At 45.6% G+C, this 19,788-nt stretch overlaps 1 protein-coding gene across 10 annotated transcripts in view; it reads left to right on the top strand.

The window, feature by feature from the left end:
* Nucleotides 1-10,593: 10,593 nt before the first annotated feature.
* The window catches only part of MROH7 (maestro heat like repeat family member 7), a 50,999-nt gene continuing 41,804 nt past the window's right edge, over nt 10,594-19,788 (top strand). For 7 of the 10 annotated variants that reach the window (XM_072974381.1, XM_072974379.1, XM_072974382.1 and 4 more), the window contains exons 1-3: nt 10,661-10,831; nt 16,571-16,605; nt 17,387-18,686. In XM_072974381.1, coding sequence (XP_072830482.1) covers nt 17,462-18,686 — 1,225 coding nt within the window. In that variant the 5' untranslated portion in view covers nt 10,661-10,831; nt 16,571-16,605; nt 17,387-17,461. The other 3 variants (XM_072974377.1, XM_072974383.1, XM_072974378.1) reach the window with 3 other exon arrangements.

The following is a 19,788-nucleotide window of genomic DNA, read 5'->3' as shown; positions in this document are numbered from 1 at the left end:
CCTTGTGGAGTCATGGGGGCTGTGGGTCATCCTTGAAGAGCTGCCCAGGAAGGAACTGGATACAGAGGTCGGAGGCTCTGGAGCAAAGATGACGGTGTGAGCATTACTTCTTGCCTAAAGCAAAAGGAGAAGAGGGTGGAGGCAGACATTTGGGGACCACTGACTTTAGGGATAGTGGAGGAAGAGGAATCAATCAAGCATAGTGGGACAGAAGGAAGGGGTCCCAGGAGCCAATGGGAGGGTCACTTCAAGAAGAAAATGTTGTGGGATACAACAAGGCAGCCAGCTGGTGACATGGTGGTAAAAGAATTTACCAGTTAAAGTATGAGAATAGAAAAGGAGTTTATTAGGGGTATGCTGTCATAGACAACAGTGGGCCACACAGGCGAGGGGTGTCTGTGTGAGCCCTGAGGGCTGGTTGTTGGGGTCTTTTATAAGGTTGGGTTACAAGGTGCCTGATCGGTTTGTGCGCAAGTCTCTGATTGGTGGCAGGTGAGGTAAGAAGTTTGGGGCCCGTGAAGGGTGGTGGGGTTTGACTCTGATAAGGTTGTCATTACCTGGGGTTATCAGTTTGTTAGGGGAGACACACCCAGTAAAGAATGTCAGACATTTGAGAGCCCAGAAATGGGGGTCGTTGTGAGACAGGAGGCAAGAGGGCAGAGCACAGCCATTCAAGGAATGACAGCAATTAACACCAAAATGGTGGAAGGTTCAACTCCCAGTTGGCCTTGAGGATTAAGAGCGCAGGAGGTTTGACTTCTAGTAGACTTTGAGCTTCATTATTTGCTCATTGTAACATATTAGCATGGTGAATAGCATGCCCACAGGTGTCATGACAGTCCCAAGGCTAGCCACAAAAGGTCAAAGAGTGGGTGGTGGCCAAATTCCTGGGAATCCCAGCCCCTTCCCCTGGGCAGTTGGAATGGTCCCACCTGTAGGCGTGTGAAGCTACCGAGCCCATAAAAACTGGCAACACTATGCCTAGTGGTCCTTTTTCACTCGCTCCTCTTCGGAGACGGCCCGCACTCTGTCTGTGGAGTGTGTACCTACTTTTACTTTAACTTGAGCACCCAAGTCCCACACCTCTTTCCTTGTCTTTCTCTTGCCTTACACTCTATGCGTTATGCATCTCTCTAAATAAATCTACCTTTATTCAACTGTGGCTTGCACTTGAATTCTTTCCTGAGTGAAGCCAAAGGCTCACACTTGGCGGGGCACATCCCAGGAGCTCAACCGAGACCTGGGACATGGCCCTCCTCACACCCCACATCCGTTTTTCCTGCATCACTAGCTCTGGGGGCCCACTCGTGCCCTATGACATGAAGTAGGAAAGGCGAACGCGGGGGTTGTCAGGGACTCCAGCATCCATTCTAAAGGTAGAGCTGCCATTCTAAAGCTAATGCTGCAGGAGTGGGCTCACAGCCCGAGGATGTGCTAGTAGCAGGCTTGGGGTGGGAGTGGGAGGGTGGGATATGATGGAGACACAAGGGGATTAGGAGGACAGAGGAGGAGCCCCAACCTCCTAGGTGGGCCCGGAGTATTTCAGAGGAGGCCTGGAGAACTTGGAGACCCATGATGAGACAGGAGGGAAGGGAGCAGGGCACAATTGTTGAAGGAATGACACAGCAATTGAGGACAGGACAAACTGGTTAGAACCAAGATGGCAGAAGGTTTGACTTCCAGTTGACCTTGAGCCTCATGTCACACCCACAGGCACCATGACAGTTCCTAGGCTGCCCATAAAAGGTCAAAAGTGAGTGGAGCCCAATTCCTGGAAATCCCCACCCATTTCTCAAAATAGTTGCAATAATCCCCCTACATGTTAGCATATGAAAGTACCAAGCCCATAAAAGGGAGCAATCCCGTATCTCATGGTTTCTCTCTCTTGCCTTCTGAGATGGCTCACGCTCTGTCTGTGGAGTGTGTATCTCTCTAAATAAACTTGCTTTCACTTTACTATGCGTCGCTCTTGAATTCTTTACTGCATGAGGCAAGAACCTATTCTTGGGCAACAATGGGGGATTGGGGCTAAGGAAGGACATCCCAGACAAGGGTGCAGCGTGTGTGTGCGTGCGTGTATGTAGTGAGCAAAGGCATGTGGGAGAAGGGCTTGCTCAAGGTGGTGGGGTGCAGTGGGACTGGATCCTGTCAAGTGGGAAATGGGGGTGTTCAGGAGAGGAGGTTGGGGGGTGAGCAGTGCTGGGTCACCCCAATAAAGAGCTTGGTGCCAACCTGGAGGGGATGGGGAGCCTTCACTTATAGGAAAAGCAGGAGAGAGGCCTGCTCAGCTTGGATTTTGGATGGTGATTCTGGAAGCTGGTACTGAGAAATGGCTGGAGAAGTCCCAACCATCCCTAACACCGGGAACATCCAATTTTAGTACCCCTGGCCCTGGCCCTGCCATTGAGCCACATGACCTCCCACGCCATTCTGCTCAGAACAAGCAAAGGCCCACTGGGGTTTGAGGCCCAGGCTCTGTTACCTGGGTTACTTCAATCCCTTCTGTTACCTGAAAATTAGGTTCACCTCTTGTGGGCATTGAGTCAAAACACACCACCAAGCCAAAGATCCGGAGAAGGAAGGATTTATTACCTGCAGCGAGTAAAAACACTTTCTTTCCCAAAGCAGTGTCTTCACGAACAGCAAAACTGGGAATGTTTTAAGCTAAGGGTACAAGCACATTCATGTAAGGGCTTTAGCAGAGGAGAATTCAGCACAGAATTGGGACAAAGATTGACAGAGTCCAGGCTTTAGTTGATTGAAGTCATGAAGGTCATGAAAAGTCAACATAATTATTCAACCCTCCACCTGGGTGGGGGCCTTAGTTCCTGCAGAATTCAAAGATATGTATCAGATTGTCATGTTTATCTCTTGAGGAGGAACTAGGACTCTGTTTTATGGTGGAGCTATTGTTTCTTGACAGCTTTTCCTTTGTCTCTGCGTTCCCTCATGTCCCTTAAGATCATTAATTGCTGAGACCTGTTCAAGGGCAAGCATTGTGGCCAGGCTTAGATCACAAAATGGCTTAGGCCAAAAATGGCTTTTCTTATGGCAAGAAAGACATGCTTCATTCTCTATTTCTGGAGACCCCCTACCCTATCTGCTTACACCCTCCACCTTGACGTATTACTGGGAGAAGAAATCAAGGTTGTTAGGATGCACCCCCATTTCAGACGTGGAGCAGAAACCTTTACAGCCTTTAGAGCAGGTCCTGCAGGAAGTTCTGCCCACTGTGCCCTGATAGCTTCTGGGAGGCAGTGTCTATCTCCCCTTCCCACCTTTCCACCCCTCCCCACTCCCCAGAGGATCCCATCAGAGTGTGGGGAAATACAGCTTTGTGTATTTATTAATGAAAAATGATTGATTCTTCCTGATCTCAGTTCTTGAACATTCAGCTTACACTAGCTGGGGCCCCTGAACCCTGGGGATAATCTGACATGGACCCTGCTCCCCAGGCATTTGGAATCCAGGTGCAGGGTTAAGGCCGTGGAATCAGAGCGGCCACCCCTGGTCAGGACTAAATGTCTGGGAAGCTCCCTGGAGGAGGCAGTGTTTGACCTGGACCTTGAAGGATTGGTAGGATCTCTTAGGGAGAAAATAACTTTTTCCCCTTATAAAAGCAGTACAAAAAAAGTATTGGAAAATTTGGAAATATGGAAAAATACATTATCATTCTTTAAAAATAAAGAGATTCACCAACTAGTTACAACTGATCGCTTTCATTTTATTGAAGACCTTTCCAGTCTTTTTCAGTGCCTGTTTATTACTGGAATTTTTGCTTTGTTTTGCTTTTTTTGGTAGGTATATTTGTTTTCTGTTGCTGCTGTAACAAATTACCACAAATTTAGTGGCTGAAACAACACATTTTTGATCTTACAGTACAGCTCTGCAGGTCAGAATCTGAAATAGGTTTCACTGGGCCAAAACCAACATGTTGGTGTGGCTGAGTTCCTTTTGGAAGCTCTAGGAGAAAATCCATTTCCTGGCCTTTTCCAGCTTCTGGAGTCGGCCCACATCCCTTGGCTCCTGGCCTTATTCCTACATCTCCACAGCCAGCAAGGTTGGGCCTGGTCCTCAGCATATTGCCACTTCTCAGTCTCGCTTTCTCCTACCTCTCTTCCACTTACAAGGGCCCCTATGATTGCAATGGGCCCACTCATTTTAAGGTCATTTAGTTAGTAACTTTAATTCCATTTGTAATCTTAATTCTCTCTGCATAGAAAGTAACATATTCACAGGTTCCGGGGGTTAGGATGTGGCTATCTTTGAGCAGCCTTTATTCTACCTACCGTGTCGATGGCTAGCTTCTGTTTCCCTTTAAAGGCTTTGGGCTCCACTGCCTGTGGGAGGCATTACAGCTAAGAACTCCCTTCCAGCCCTGACATGCACCAACTGTGTGACCTACAGCAGGCATTTTTCACCTTTCTGTGCCTCAGTTTCCTCATTTATAACCTTGTAGGGTTGTTGTGAGCATTAAATGAATAAATCCATGTAAATCACATGGGACAGTACCCAGTGCAAACCAAGTGCTTGATAAAGATGACCTGTTGTTGTACATGTACATACAATTAAAAAAAAAGAGTTTGTATCCTGCCTTTTTTCCCTCATATATAATGAGTATTTCCCTATAGGATTGTAATTTTCATTTTTAATGGATGCATAAAACCTCATTCAATAGTTTATGGAACCATTACCCTCCATGTTGGATACTTGGATTGTTTATAATCTTTTACTAATAAGCAAATGCTCCAGTGAGCATTTCTGGTCACACTCCCGATTATGTTCTTAGGCCAGATCCTCAGAAGTGGGACTGCTTGGTTAAAGGATAAGCACATTTTTTAAGGCTTTCAGAATCTACTGAAAATTTCATTATAAGAGATTTACATCATCCTAGAGCTGCATGGCTGGGTGGGGTTTCCACAGGAGGAGATGCTAAGAGGCAGTACCATTCCAGACAGCATGACCCAAGGCTCGGAGGGAGATAGCCAGGGCACCCTAGGGGCAGGGAGAAGGCCTGTTTGATTGGCCGTGAGGTCTGAGTGAGCACATGGTGGGACGTAAGGCTGCAGGGTGGGAAGAGTCCTGTTTCATTCGCCAGTTTTTTAAACAAGTTGATGGGCGGGTTTTTTAAACAAGTGAATGACATGCTGAGGTCTGTGCTTCCAGCAGGATGAATCTGCTGCAGTGTACAATGAATTAGGGAAATGCTAACAGAAGCGGGGAGCCCAGTGAAGAGGCTTTTCTTAGAAGCCAAGCAAGAGGAGAGGAAACCTGAATTAGGTGGGGGCAGTAAGAATGGGAAGGGGGGATATGTGGGTATTTTCATCAAAGAGTCTTTTGGACCTGGAATCTGATACTAGGTGGAGGAGGGAGAAGAGGGAGGGAGAAGTTAGAGGACTTGCTGAAAGTTTTTAGCCTGTCTCTATGAGAATCAGGAACCCTGATAGAAATAAAGAAGTTGGCAGGAGGAACACATTTTCTGGGAAGGAGATTCAGCTGAGACATGCTGCGTTACAGGTGTCCTGGTAAGTGGTAGGGTATGTAGATAGTGAACAAGCTTGGGGCAGGAAGTGTAGGTATGCGGCTGTTTCAATCTCAGGCTAGGGTGTCCACATCTCCTGGCTCTTCCCTTGCCTTGCACTGAGTTGAACCCTGCAAGCAACGTTTCCCAGCCTCCCTTGTCACAGTGTTCCAGCTGCTTCAGCCAATGGGAGGCACTGGCAGGAGCATGGTGGGTGGGAGAAGGGGAGAGGCAGAGTGTTTTGTCATCTCTGCCTCAGGAGCGTGTTCAGCAACCAATGGCTATGTTTCTCAGTGGCTCCGGCTCCCACCACATGCCCAGGAACCTGGGCTCTGGTATCCCTGACTCCTTCCCATTTGTCTTCTCAGCTCATCCATCGCTGTGGAGCCACTTCTCTGGAATAAATTCCCTGTTTTAAATACTTAGCATGGCTTCTTACTTTTCTGGTTGAACGCTGACTGATCCAGGAGCCAACAGCATTGATGCCATAATTAAAGCAAGGAATGTGGAAGAAACCCCAGGTGAGAGCGATGAGACACAAGGCCAGAATCCCAGGGGACACTGATGTAGGGAGTGGGGCGGGGCGGGGGGAACACAGGAGAAAAAGAGTCTGGGGCGGGGAGAGAACCAGCAGAGTGAAGTGCCCCAGAAGCCGAGGGAGGAAAAAGTCTTAAGTTTGGAGCATCACAAAGCAGATGCTCCAGAGAAGGCAGAGAATGAAGATGGAGGACAAGACTTTCAACTGAACGATGTCCTCAGAGGCAGAGCCTCAGTGGAGAGGAGGTGACAGAGATCAGACTGTTTAAGCACAGGGCAGGGAGTGAGGCAGAGGAGGCCAGAGTAAGAATATGACTCATTTCTTCAGCAAATACTTACTGAAGACCTTGGGTACCAGGTATGCAAAGATGAATAAGACATCTCTGTTCTTACAGCAGTCTCAGTTTAATGAGGGAAATAATCAAGTAACTGGAAATTTATAGCACACTGTCATAAGGTTCTGATCTATGCAGCAAGAGCAAAGGAGAAAGTCTTGATCTAGCTATTGGGAGGGAATCCTGGAGGACTTCCTAGAGAAGATACCCTTGGGCTTTGACAAATAAGTAGGAGTCATGCAGGTGAAATGAAGGAGGAATGGGAGGGAAACAGCATTCTGGATGGAAGGAACAGCATGAGAAAAAGCATAGAGGCAAGACACATCACTGTGAGTTTGGGGAAAACAGTGTGTTGCTAAAGCAGCAACTAATTGTGTAGGAGGAAATGGTAGGTGAGACTGGGGGACGATTCCAGTGGTATAATAAACTAGAAACATCAGTGAGAGCCAGAAGGCAGTGGGATATTAACTTTAATATGCTAAAATAAAATAACAGATATTCTCGAATGCTACATGCAGTGAAAATATTTTCAAGAATGAAGATAAAATATATATTTTTGTAAACAAAAACTAACAGAGCTTATCACTAGTAAACTCTTATTAAGGAATTTTTAAAGGCTATTCTTCAGGCAGAAGGAAATTGATCCCAGATGGAAGGTCTGAGATTGAATTTATTTTTTCTTTGGCTGGGGGAAGGTTATTTAGGTTTATTTATTTATTTATAAATGGAAGTTCTGGGGATTGAACCCAGGACTTTGTGCGTGCTAAGCATGCACTCTCCTCTCCTGAGATTGAATTTAAAAGAATGAATGAACCAAACTTGGGTCTGCTTGCCTGCATGCAGTAAAACCAATGTACTGACACCAGGTTGTGGTGCGGGAAAGTGTAGCGTTTATTGCAGAGCATCCAGCAAGAAGTCCAGGCAACTAGTGCTTAAAAGACTCCAGCTCCCTGATGGTTTTCAGGGAAAGGTTTTTAAAAACAGGATGAGGGACGGGGATTGTGGAGAGTGTGATCAGCTCGCGGACATTCTGGTTAGTGGTGAGGTCTTCAAGAGTCAACCTCCTCAACCTTCTGGTTCCAACCGGTCTGGGGTCCGTGTGCTTGTGGGCAGCACACAGTTAACTTCTTTCACCTGGTGGGAGTTTCAGTATCTGCAAAACAGCTCAAAGGCTATGGCTCAGAATATTATTTATAGCCCTTGCAGAGGAACTAAAGGTCCTGGACTTTGTTTAATGGCTAAACTATTATTATTTTGTCTTGTTTGACTGTTTTCCTTTGCTTCTGCACATTCTCACTTCTCTGCTTAAATTTATTCTTTGGAACTTGGGGAAGGCCTAGAGGGGTAAAGTTTTTTTGGCAAACAAGAGGCAGGTGGAGGACATGGTGGGGTGGGGGGTGGGGGGAGGCAGTCTGTCCTGGGAAAGCCCTATAGGGTCCTGCTCAGTTACATGACCAGCCAAAATATTAGTGAGATATTGGTTAAATCTAACAAACCCTGATTGAATAAAACAATGATATTTAATGGGTAGGATTTAAAAAACAGAACAGGACTAAAATAAAGGATAACAATAGTATATAAGTTGGCTGATTAGGGTTAAAAGCTTCTAAGGTCCTGAGTCTTGTTTTTTTATTTTTCTGAAGGAGGATAATGTATTACTTTACTTCGTTTTACTTTTTTAGTAATAATAAATTAATAATAATTAATAGTATTACTTAATTTTAGATTTTTCTATGTAAAGTATGCATGTTAGAATGGCTAGAGTGACCCCAAGGAATAGACATAGAATATGTAAATTCCATACAAAAAAAAGGGGGATAAAAGGAGAGAAGGAAGATAAATTCAGTAATTTTAAAGAAGAGAAGAAAGGAGAAAAATAAGATACAAATTAAAAAGGAGAGATACTACTTCTGGCAACGGCAAGGTAGCTCCTATCAGACCAACCCTCCTAGAGATAACAATTATGAACTCTGGACAGATTATAAAGAACAATTACCTGAAAACTCTGGAAAGATATTGGAGGCAGTAATTGACTAGAGGAGAGCCAACATTTAGAAGAAGGAACAGCTACCACGTGCAAAAAATATGTAAAACCTCACAAACTTAGTATCGACCCAAAGAAGCCAGAACCCAAAGTCTGTGCTGTATAATTCCATTTATATAAAATACAGAAACAGGTACATCTAAACAGTGGTGTTAGAAGTCAGGATAGTGGTCACCCTTGGTGTGGAGGATAGTGGCTGGAAGTTTTCTGGGGTCCTGGTAAGGTTCCATATCTAGATCTGGGTGCCAGTTACATGGTGCACTCCCTTGGTGAAGATTCAACAAAACTGACATGATATATGCAATTTTCTGTATGTATATAGTGCTTTAGTACACATTTTAAAAATTGAAAAAGAAGCAGAAACAAGGAGGACAGGCAGGAAAAAGGTAAATTGTGCAGGGGTCTCAATGCTGGACCAAGGAGAATGGATGTGACCTTATGGGCAGTGGAAGGGATTAAGGGGGAAATGAATTGTCAGAGACACTCCCTGGCTGCAGGACAGAGGTGGCTAGCAGAGGGGAGAGCCTGCCCTGTGGGACATTTTTCAGAAAACTAGCCGGGATCTGGGTTTGTTAAGAAGAGGACCTCAGCCAGGACATAGGGTGTGGAGTTGGAGGGATAGGACCGATGCAGAGGCAGAAGGACTTGGTGATTAATTGAGTGCATTATCGGGGAGGAGAAGGAGGAGGCAAAAATGGTTCTTGTCACTGTGGCTAAGTGACAAGAGCAAGTGAAGGGCTGTGGGGAAGGAAGCAGTTTTGCTGGGAGGATGTTTACTGAGGCAGAGAAAGCTCGGCCACGTTGGGAGGCTGTGGGAAGAAGCAGGTGAAGGAGCAGCCCTAGACTCAGGTCCCTAAGCAGCCGAGGCAGAGGGAGGTGCAGGGCCAGGAGCAAGGAAGGCAGGGGCGTGGAGGTGAGGGCAGAAAAGGCGAGACCCAAAGTGGACAGAAGGGAATTCACTGTCCAGGGCTGACACACCCAGGGTGGGGACTGCATGTGACTGAGCAGGTTTCTGGGCACAGCTCAGAACATCACGTGACGTACACAGACTTTCCTGGGATTAATGATCTGGGTGAGCGGGAATACAATTTAGTGGACAGTTCCTCTACTGTTTTGAAGTTTGAAGTCCCTGATAATCTTAATTAGCTTAGTTATTGCTCAACAGCTTTTCTTTAGGAATAATAGCATTGTCTTCATTGCCTTTTCACAGAATTCAGGTTTCACTTTCTGGGTCTCCTGGTCCAGCCCGCGTTTCCACCCTGCTCTACACTGTCATCTGCGCCTGAGGAGGCAGGGTGGAGCAGGGAAAAGACAAAGGACAGAAGCAGTGTCCTAGCTCATGACCAGGGGCCAATCTTTTCCCTCTGTGGGTCCCGGTTTCCTCATCACTGGCTGTCTGACTACCCACAGGGTTCCATCTCACGTCTCTTGTGCCCCAAATCTGCAGTGTTCTTCTGAACCAGTCTGTCACCCAAGATAAACGGAGGCATAAGGTCACAGGGTGAGGGGCTTTTATGGGGAAGTTTGAATGCCAGGCAAGGTGGTCAGTCTTTGTTTGAGCGAGGTCATTTCTAGGTAGTGGTGGAGGGTCTGAAGATAGCTCCTTCTTTGAAAGGAGACCTCTGTTGATGAAAAATTAATCAGCCAATCTAAGTAAGAAAGAAACTTTTATTTGAGCCAAATCTGAGGATTATAACCCAGGAAGAGCATCTCAGAAAGCTCTGAGAACTGTTTCGCCAGTTAGAAATCAAGGCAAAGTTTTTTGAGACAGAGGGCTGTACATCAAATGACGTATTATCGACGGTTTACGTAATTCAGAGCTAAGCGTCATCCTGGTGGGTCACGTGACCTCTTACAAACTCAGGAAGGGTTGTTATCTTTTAATGAGTTGTCTTGTTGATTCTAGGAGGACATCAGTGCTCTTTATGGTTGAGCAGGGTTTCCTGCTGATGCGGGAGGTTTGGTCGATGCCTAATGCAGAGACACAGTGCACAGTGTGGGGAGAGAGGAGGCCAGAGAGCAGAGAAGAACTTCTTATGTTTAAATTTTTCTTGTCTTGCCATGAAATGTGAATTCTATTTCACACTCCTCTGCTTCTTCCCACTGTGTAGGCTTGAGAAGGAGCCTCATTGGCTGGGAACTCTAAGCCATGGTGACCTCACAAAGACCCTAATGCCAGCCTGAGCTGGGGGGAGCCTAGGTAAGCAGAGGGGTGGCTCTGAGAAAGTCCCAGGGGTGGGGGCAGCCTTCGCAGCCTCCACAGGGTAGTTACCACCTTGACCCCACGCCCCTGGGTAAAAGTCTCCCCGCTCTGGCTGTAATTCTACAGTCAGAACTTCATACCTTTGACTTAAGGCTGACTTTTCTGGTACCATGTGGATGCTTCAGGTGGAGGTAACACCCTGAACTTTACATCAGCAGCTTAAGGCTCCTGGAGAAAGAGTTTAGGGTATCAAGATCTGGGAATGTGGTGGGTGGGAGTCTGGGGGAGTTGAGAGGAAATAAAGTAAGACACAGGGAGAGACGATCATAGACTGTGAGGCAGAGGAGGCAGAGAATCTGGTAGCCAGATTTAGTCTTTCCCTCAAGGCCCCCACCCTGCCCTTGCCCGGGGAAGGAAAGGACAGAGAGGATGACTACTGAGGGACCCCAGGGGGCCAGATGACGTGATCATCACTACGTGCATTATCCCATCTTCTTCCTACATCTACTTGTGGACTGAGTATTAAGATAGTTGTGCAGTGTGGTGAGCTACCTGCCCAGGCTCACATCTCTGGGGAGAGACAGAGCAGGTTTCAAATTCAGGTCTGGCTGACCCCCAAGCCTGGGACTTGTGCATGGTGGCTGGGCATCAGGAGAGGTGATCTGTTTTCACTGGACTTTCCTCCAGGGTAGAAGCCAAAGAGTGGCAGAAGGAACGGGGAATGAGAAACAGGAAGACATGTCTTCACTGAGTGGCTCATACCTCAGGAATCTCTGGGGTCCTGTAGGGAAAACTGTGAGATAAGAGTACCTGGGTTTGAATCCTTCCTCTGCTGCTTGCTGGAGGCTTTGCAAAAATTGCTTTAGATCCTTAAGCAGTTTGCATTAACATGCCAGTAAATGAGGATAATGATACCTACCTTGAAGAGTTGTCATCCATGAACATTCTCTGAACCTTCCCTAGGCACTGTGTCCTGCACTGGGAAAACAGGGGTAACAGACACTCACCAAGCTCATTATCTAAAGTGGAGACATAAAAGTAAACAGATTAATTCTCTGATACAGGGTGATCATATGAGGTGGGCACCTCACCCACATTTGAGGGTCCCAGGAAGACTTCCTGGAAGAAGAGACACCTAAGTTGGCATCTCAATGTGACTCAGTGTTAGTCAAGGGGAGTGATGGAGGTTTAGGTGGGTAATCTTGGGGAAGTTTACACAGAGAAGAAAGAGTATTTATAAAGAGTATTCCTAGTACTTCAGATATGCTGGCCTGCAAGAGGAAGGCCAGCATATCTGAAGTACTAGGAAGAGTTGAAAGTGGTTCAAGCAGAGGGCTGGGGAAGGGACTGGATGTAGCTAGAGAGATGGAGGGGCAAGACCTGTGTGCTGAGGGTCCTGGTAAAAGGACCACAGACATCAGACTGCAGACGCTGTCTCCGCTTGTGGACTGTCCACCAGCTATGTGATAATCACTTCGGGGAGGAGTGGTGGTAGAGCTTGAGAAAGGCTGATTTCTGGGCCTGCTGAGAGCTGCAAAGTGGAATTTCAGAGTGAGGCCTGGGAATCTGTCTTTTGAAAAAATGTAAGCTCTACCCACACCCCATAGTCTAAAAAGCCATAAGAAATCACAGAAGAGTTCTAAAAGGGGAATGGCAATGTTGAATTTGCATGCATTTTCCCTTCATCTAAGAGGATCTTTATTTCCCCTTCATCCCTGAAGAATAGTTTTGCCAGATGTAGAATTTATGGTTGACAGTTCTTTTCTTTCAACACTTGAAAAATGCGTGCCACTTCTTTCTGGCCTCTGTGGCTTCAGACAAGAAATCAACTGTCACTCGAATTGGTGTTCTCCTATAGGCAACGCTCTCTGGTGGCTTTGAAGATATTTTTCTCATTGTCTTTAGTTTTCAGAAGTTTAAACATGATGTGTTATAGTATGGATTTCTTTGAGTTTTTTTCCATTTGGGGTTTTCTCAGCTTCCTGAATCTGTATGTTTATATCTTAAGTTTGGGAAGTTTTCAGCTATTACTACTTTGAATATTTTTCAGCACTTTTTCTCATCTCCTGAAACTCTGATGATATGAATGTTAGGTATTTTGTTTTGTTCCATAGATCACTGAGGATCTGTTCATTTTGTTTCAGTCTATTTTATCTTTGTTTTTCAGGTTAAGTAAATTTTCTTAGTCTGTCCTCAAGCTCATTGATTCTATCCTCTGTTATCTCCACTTTACTATTTAAAAAAATTTTATTTTATTTGGGGGAAGGTAATTAGGTTTATTTATTTATTTATTTTTAGAGGAGGTACTGGGGATTGAACCTAGGACCTCGTGCATGCTAAGCATGGACTCCACCACTTGAGCTACACCCTCCCCCTCTTCCACTTTACTATTGAGCTCATCCAGCAAGTTATAAAATTTTTTTCAGTAATTGAGCTTTTAAAATAATTTCTATTTAGATTCTGGTTACTGTACTTTTAAATAACTTTGATTTCTTTGTTGCAAAGTTCTAATTTTTCATTGGCTTCAGGAAGATTTGTTATTGCTTGTTGAGGCATTTTTGTGATGACTGCTTTTAAAATCCTTGTCGCAAATTCTGACATCTGATTCATCTCAGGGTTGGCATCAGTTATCTTTTCTCAAGATGAGATTGTCTTAGTTTTTGGTATGACAAGTGATTTTTAAAAATTGTATCCTTGACACTTGGATATTACACTAAGAGATTCCTGAGCCTATTTAAATCTTATGTTTTCGCAGGCAGTTAACCTGTTAAGGTTTAGTGTGTAGCTTCAGTGTGTAGCTCCAATGATCATTTTCAGAGCAGTAATGTGCTTTGTGTTCTGGCACCACTGAAGAATCTGTTTCTTCCTGCCGGTGTTGCCTATAGGGGAATGAGGTCCTTCTCTGAGCCAACTGTTGTCACTGGGAGGCCAGGAGCTGTGGGCCCTAGTAAGTTTTCTGCCACTGAGTGGAGGGCCCAGGATGCAGGGCTCTGCTGACGCTGCCACGGCAGGTGGATTGGACTGCCACTGCCCTGGGTATGGAGTAGGGACTGGGGCTCCCCCCTTGCAGCTCCCTCTCTGTTGGGCTTCCCCTTTTCTGGCCCTTTGGCCAGAGAGAGCAGGCTCTCCTTTTCTTTTGTGTGTGTGTATATGCTCTTGGCAGATCTGTGTTGCAAGCCTCTCTGGTACCCAGTCTGGGATACACGGATGATAAAAAGAAAACCCTGAGCAACTCACTAGAGTCATCATTCTTCCAGTCCTGAGATTCTTAGCAAGACTGCTGCCTTCTTCCTAGCTTTCAGAATCCTTTTATGGTTATCTGCTGAACTATTTCCAGGATTTTGAGTTGTGTTTCAAAAGAAGGAGCATGGAAAAGTGAGTCTATGTCCTCTTGTCAGTTACATGCCTTAAAAAAAAATTGTGGTACAATACACACAACATAAAATTTACTGTTAGTGACACTTAGTACCATTACTAACCGTCACAGTTAACTGGTTTCAGAACATTGTTGTCATTCCAAAAGGAAACCCTGTACCTATTAAGCAGTCACTTCCCGTTCTTCCTTTCCCCTGCCCCTGACAACCTCTTTCTGTCTGCTTTAATCTACCTAGATTTGTATTCGTCTAGACATTCCATATAAATGAAATCATACAATGTGTAGCCTTTTGGGTCTGGATTATTTCACTTAGCAAAATATTTTCAAAGTTTATCCTTATTTAACATGCATCTGTAGTCAATTCTTTTTATGGCTGAAAAACATTTCATTTTATCGATGTACCACATTTTGTTTATCCTTTCCCCAGCTGATGGATAGTTTGGCTGCTTCCACCTTTGGTTCCTGTGAATTCTGCTGCTGTTAAGATCTGTGTACAAGTTTTGGTTGGGAAATCAATTTTCAGTCCTTTTGGGTACACACATAGACATGAAATTGCTGCATTATATGGTCATTCTATGTTTAGTGACTTGAATAGCTACCAAATTGGATTTCACAGAGGTTGCACCATTTTACATCCCCACCTGCAGTGTTTGAGGGCTCCAGTTTCTCTACATTCTTGTCAACACTTGTTATTTTCCATTTCTTAGAATGATACTTATGGCAGAGGGTGTGAGGTGGTATCTTATTGTGGTTTTGATTTGCGTTTCCCTAATGACTAATGATGCTGAGCATATTTTTGTGTACTTATTGGCTATTTGTATATCTTCTTTAGAGAGGTGTGCTGCTCCAGTTGTTTGCCAATTTTCCAAGTGGATTGTCTGTCTTTTGTTGTCGAATTGTAAGAATTCTTTATATATTCTAGATAATAGTCTTATCAGATATATGATTTATAAATATTTTCTCCCATTCTGTAGGTCATCTTTTTACTTCCTAATAGTGTCTTTGAGGCAGAAGTTTTTAAATTTTGCTGATGTCTAATTTATCTATTTTTTTCTTCTCTTTCTTGCACTTTTGGTGTCTTTTCTAAGAAACTATTGCCAAATCCAAGGTCATGAAGATTTGCTCCTATGTTTTCTTCTGAGTGTTTTTATAATTTTTGCTCTTATATTTAGGCCTTTAATCCATTTTGAGTTAATTTTGGTATCTAGTGTGAGGCAGGGGTCTGACTTTATTCTTTTGCATGTTGATTTCCAGTTGTCCCACCACCATTTGTTGAAGAGCCTTGAAATTTCAAATTCCATTAGCTTCAGGGTAAAATCACCTCTGGTGGCGGTGGTAGGTGAATGCTTCCTTCTGAGGCAGGATGCAAAGCTGTGCATGAACTACTTGCTCGGAGATGAAGGCAGCTCCCACTGGCTTTGAGCTCCTCACTCTTCTCTGCCCACAGTGCCCAGCAGAGAGTAGTAGACAAGTAGCTACCATTCGGAGAAGAAATTCAGTGGGTCATGTGCTCCATACCAGTGAAACTGCCCCGTGGGTGACAGGCTTCATGCTCCCCATGTTAGCAATGTGGAGGATGAGAACCACAGGGGGAAAGTCTCTTGCCCAAGTTCACTAACACTAGTAAGAGGATGAGTGGGGATTTGAACCTGGGATGACATGACTCCAAATCTGTGGCTTTTTCAAAGCCACACTATAAAGATGCACAACAACATTTATGGGGTGAATAAATGATTTAGTGAGTAAGTGAGTGCATGAATGAATAATGAATAAGTGATGAAATGAGTTAGTGACAGAATGGATGAGTGAATGAAGAAACGATACAAAGATGAAATAACAAGCTCATTTATTGAACATTTCCTGTGTGCCAAGTACTGTGCTAGACTCTTATGGGTCATATTGTCTAGTAGGGAAACCAGATACTATGTGCCAAGAAAGGGGAAGTGGACAAGATGCCCTGGGAACTTACAAGTGGACCTTACCTGTTGGGGGCACTTGGAAGGCTTGTAATTTATAAGCTGAAATCTGAAGGGGTGAAGCCATAGGTGTTACCCAGGGAACGAGGCTGGAGAAGGGGGTGCCCAACCCATGGAAGGCCAGATGTAAGCTGGGAGCCTGGCTCTTTGGAGAAATTCAAAGGAGTTGAGGGATGTTGGAATGGAGGGGCCAGGGACAGGGCATGTAGAGGGGCAAGAAGGGTGAAAAAGGAGTTGGGGCCAGACACAGAAGGGCCTTTTAGGTTCTGCTAAGGATTGGTGATACTGTCCTGAAGACAATGGGACGTGTTGGTGGGTAGGCAGATGGGTGGCATAAAGAGATGATCTTGGCTGTCTTGAGAGCCAGTGGCGTGGGTAATCTTCCTCTCCTTGACCTCCACTTCCTTAAGTGTATAATAGAGTAATCATATCTAACTTCTAGGACTCTGTGTGTGTGTGTGTGTGTGTGTGTGTGGCATTTGGTTGTCAGATGTGCATGCCTGGCCTGTAGACTTTGTTCAGTAAGTACTGAAAAAGCTACTCTTGCTTGACTTGGTCTCTTTTGCATCTCCTCCCAGGGGCCAACTCCTGCTTAAGAACACCATGCATGCAGGTGAGCTGTCCCTACAATTCCCTTAGGGAGGGTAGACCAGGGGCAGAGGTGGGGTAGGGTGGGGAGACTGGGAAGTTCACCCAGGAGTCAGATTGCTGGGTTGAGGCAGGCTCTGTTTTGGATGATTGCGCCAGGTTCTCCTCCACATAGCCTGCTTCACCCAGAGCAAACTGTTAAGGGCAGTGGGCAGCTCTGCCAAGGCTGTTTTGGGAATCTAGTACCCCAGCCATTTGCCGAGTAGTTCTGGCAACTTAGGGGTTGGCTGGAAGTAGGGTAAGTAAGGCGGCTCCTCCTTCCCTTTTTCTACCTTAAGGTGGGAGAGGTTCCTTGTTTGTCCAGTATTTGTGGACTTCCTACCATGGACTTGGCCTTGTGCTAGCTGCTGGGGATGCCCCAAGGACTAAAGTATGCACAGTTCTTGCCAGCGGGGAGCTCATTTCTAGCAGGGGCTGGACCACTAAACGAGCCCTTGGAATAAAGTGCAATGAGTCATTTGCTGGGAGGAGTGAGAATGGCAAGCACACAATACATGGAGGTTCCAGGCCAAGGGAACCGCATTTAAGGGCCGTAAGCCAAGAGGGAACAGGGTGTGGTCAGAGATGGGAAACACAGGGGATGTGGTGGGGGATTGCTGGTAGGATGGGGCTAGAAAGAGGGGCTGGGCATGGTCATGGATGACCTCGTAAGTCACCCCAGGGCCTTCCTTCATCGTAAGAACGGTGGGGAGCCATGGAAAGGTTGCAGGTGAGGCATGCCTGAATTTGCCTTTTCTCCCCCTAAGGAGCACTGCAGAGAGCTCAACAGTTGGCTATTGGAGAGAAGGGGGCAGGGGCATTGAGAGAACACCAGACCAGGCATGGCCCTGAGTCCAAGGACTAATCTGGTCCTCCAGGAAGACTCCAAGATGACAACAAGTCTCAGTTCCACTGGGGCCCCAGGTTTAGGCTCTGGCACCATCTCTGGGCCCAGCCCAGACACGGACCTTGTTCCTGTCTCGAATCCATCCCTGAGTCCTGGCTTGGCTCTTGTTCCGGACCTTAATCTGGGTGCTGTCTCAGAGGAGGAGCCTGGCCTGGTGTCCAATAACACCCCAAGAACTGAGGACAGCAAGGCTGTGGATCCAGCCTCCCTCCAGATCACCGCTGCCCACTCTGGTGAAGTCCTGGGCCCGGATTCCAATCACATCTCGAAGCCTAACTCACAGGAGTCCCTGTGTCCAGTCTCAAACCTCGTTCTGAGCCCTGGCTCTACAGAGGCCCAGGATCTGAGCTTAAGGAACCACTCTGGGCCAGATTCTGAGGATGCCTTCAATTCCTTCTCAAACAAGATTTTTGATTTGGGTCAGAGTAACTCCAATCCTTCCAGGCCTGAATCAAACCCATTTGGAAGGCTTTATTCAAGAGAAACCCTCGTTCTAGGCCACAGCATCTCCAGGCCAGGCTCAAAAGCCCTCCTTATTCCAGCCTCAAATGCCTTCGCGGATCCTGACTCCAGTCAGCTGCTCAGCGTGGGCTCAAGAAACAACTCCAAGGTGGACCTGAATGCGGCTCCAAGTTCTCGTGGTTCCCTAATCCCTGACATGAACGAGACCATCACTTTGGTTTCACATAACATCTCTGGATCTGTTTCAAAAAGAGCCTTTGGTGCAGCCTGGAACACGAGTTCCAAGGGAGCCATCAATGTGGCTTCAAATGGCAATCCCAGGTCCAATTTGAACATGGCCATCACTCAGGCTTCATGCTTGACCCTGGTTCCTGGTTCCAGTGATGCTGTCAGCCTGCACTCCAGCACTCACAGACCCAATTCCACCCTCTCTCCACCCTCGTGCATGACGCTGATCCTGGGCTCTAATGAGACTGTGAGCCTGGACTCCAGCCTCATCTTCAGCGACACATCCACCCTGACACTGAGCAGCCAGCATGAGTATGCTGAGGACAACAGCATCCACACCGTGACCCTGGAGGAGAATCTGGGGAGTTGGAGTGAGCTGGCCAGTGTCGAGGTGGGCCAGTTCCCACTGGAATCCCCGACCTGTGACATAGCAAACAAGGACTCCACGGCCTTCCAAAGCATCCCTCAGGGTGAGTAAGGCCAGAGGGACAGCCCCAGAGAGGACACTGACCCAGACAATCTCTATTCAGACTTGTAGGGCAAGGAGGAGAGAGGAAGGGGGAAAGGAAGGGAGCAGCATGCAATAGATAACACATGATATATTAATTATACACAAACGATCTAGTGCTCAGCCTCTGCTTGCTGTGTGACTTGGGACAAGTTACTTCATCTCTCTGAGCTTCAATTTTCTTAACTGTAGTATAGTATCTCCATATCATAATACTTTCATTCTGTCCAAATTCCAAGTCAACCAGCTAACTATACCTTCCTTTCTTTCTTGATAAATTTCAGCCCTAGCTTCTCAGGTCAAAGTTTGATGGGTGGAACAGGCAGGCTTGAGGTTCAGCACGCCTCTATTGATTTTTTTGAGATCCCCACCAAAGTGAAGCCCTGGGGTCCTATCTGGAATCTGTCTCTCACTTCTGATGACTGGGGATGATCTGTAAATTCATCCCCCATCAGTTTTTGATGTTGTAAAGATCTTCTCCTGGTTATTTATATCTCCAAATATTTTTGTTTGTTTGTACATCAATACCATACTGCGATTTAAAAAATTTACTATGGCTTTGCAGCTATGCATTCATATCTGATAGCATGAGAATACCTCTTTAAAGTTCTCAGAATAATTCTACACCATGCCCTGGAGGCTATTAGAACACCCTCATTCTTCCATGTACATTTAAAAATGCACTTGTCTAGGTCCTCAAAAAAATCTTTCTGGCATTTTTATTAAAATATTATTAATTTATCCATCTATTCAAGTTTCACTTTATATAGGATTTATCCTTTACTAGAATTTAAAAAATCCTCTGTAAAAGATTAGTACAATTTTGGATTGGTTGATTCCTGGGTGCTTTAGAGTTTTTATTGCTACCATGAATCATACCTTATTTTCTAATACAATTCTTATTTTGTACTGGTGATGTAGAGGAACTTTGTTTGTTCAAGTTGACCTTTCTTTTAAAAAACAGTTTTGAGGCAAAATTTACGTATCATAAAAGTTACTCACTTAAAGTGTACAATTTAATGGTTTTAAAATATATACAGAGTTGTGCAAACATTACCACAATC

The sequence above is a fragment of the Vicugna pacos genome, chromosome 13 (assembly GCF_048564905.1).
Source record: "Vicugna pacos chromosome 13, VicPac4, whole genome shotgun sequence".
NCBI classification, from domain to species: Eukaryota; Metazoa; Chordata; class Mammalia; order Artiodactyla; family Camelidae; genus Vicugna; species Vicugna pacos.
Note: the sequence above shows the minus strand (reverse complement) of the source record. Positions and strands in the feature narration are given on the sequence as shown.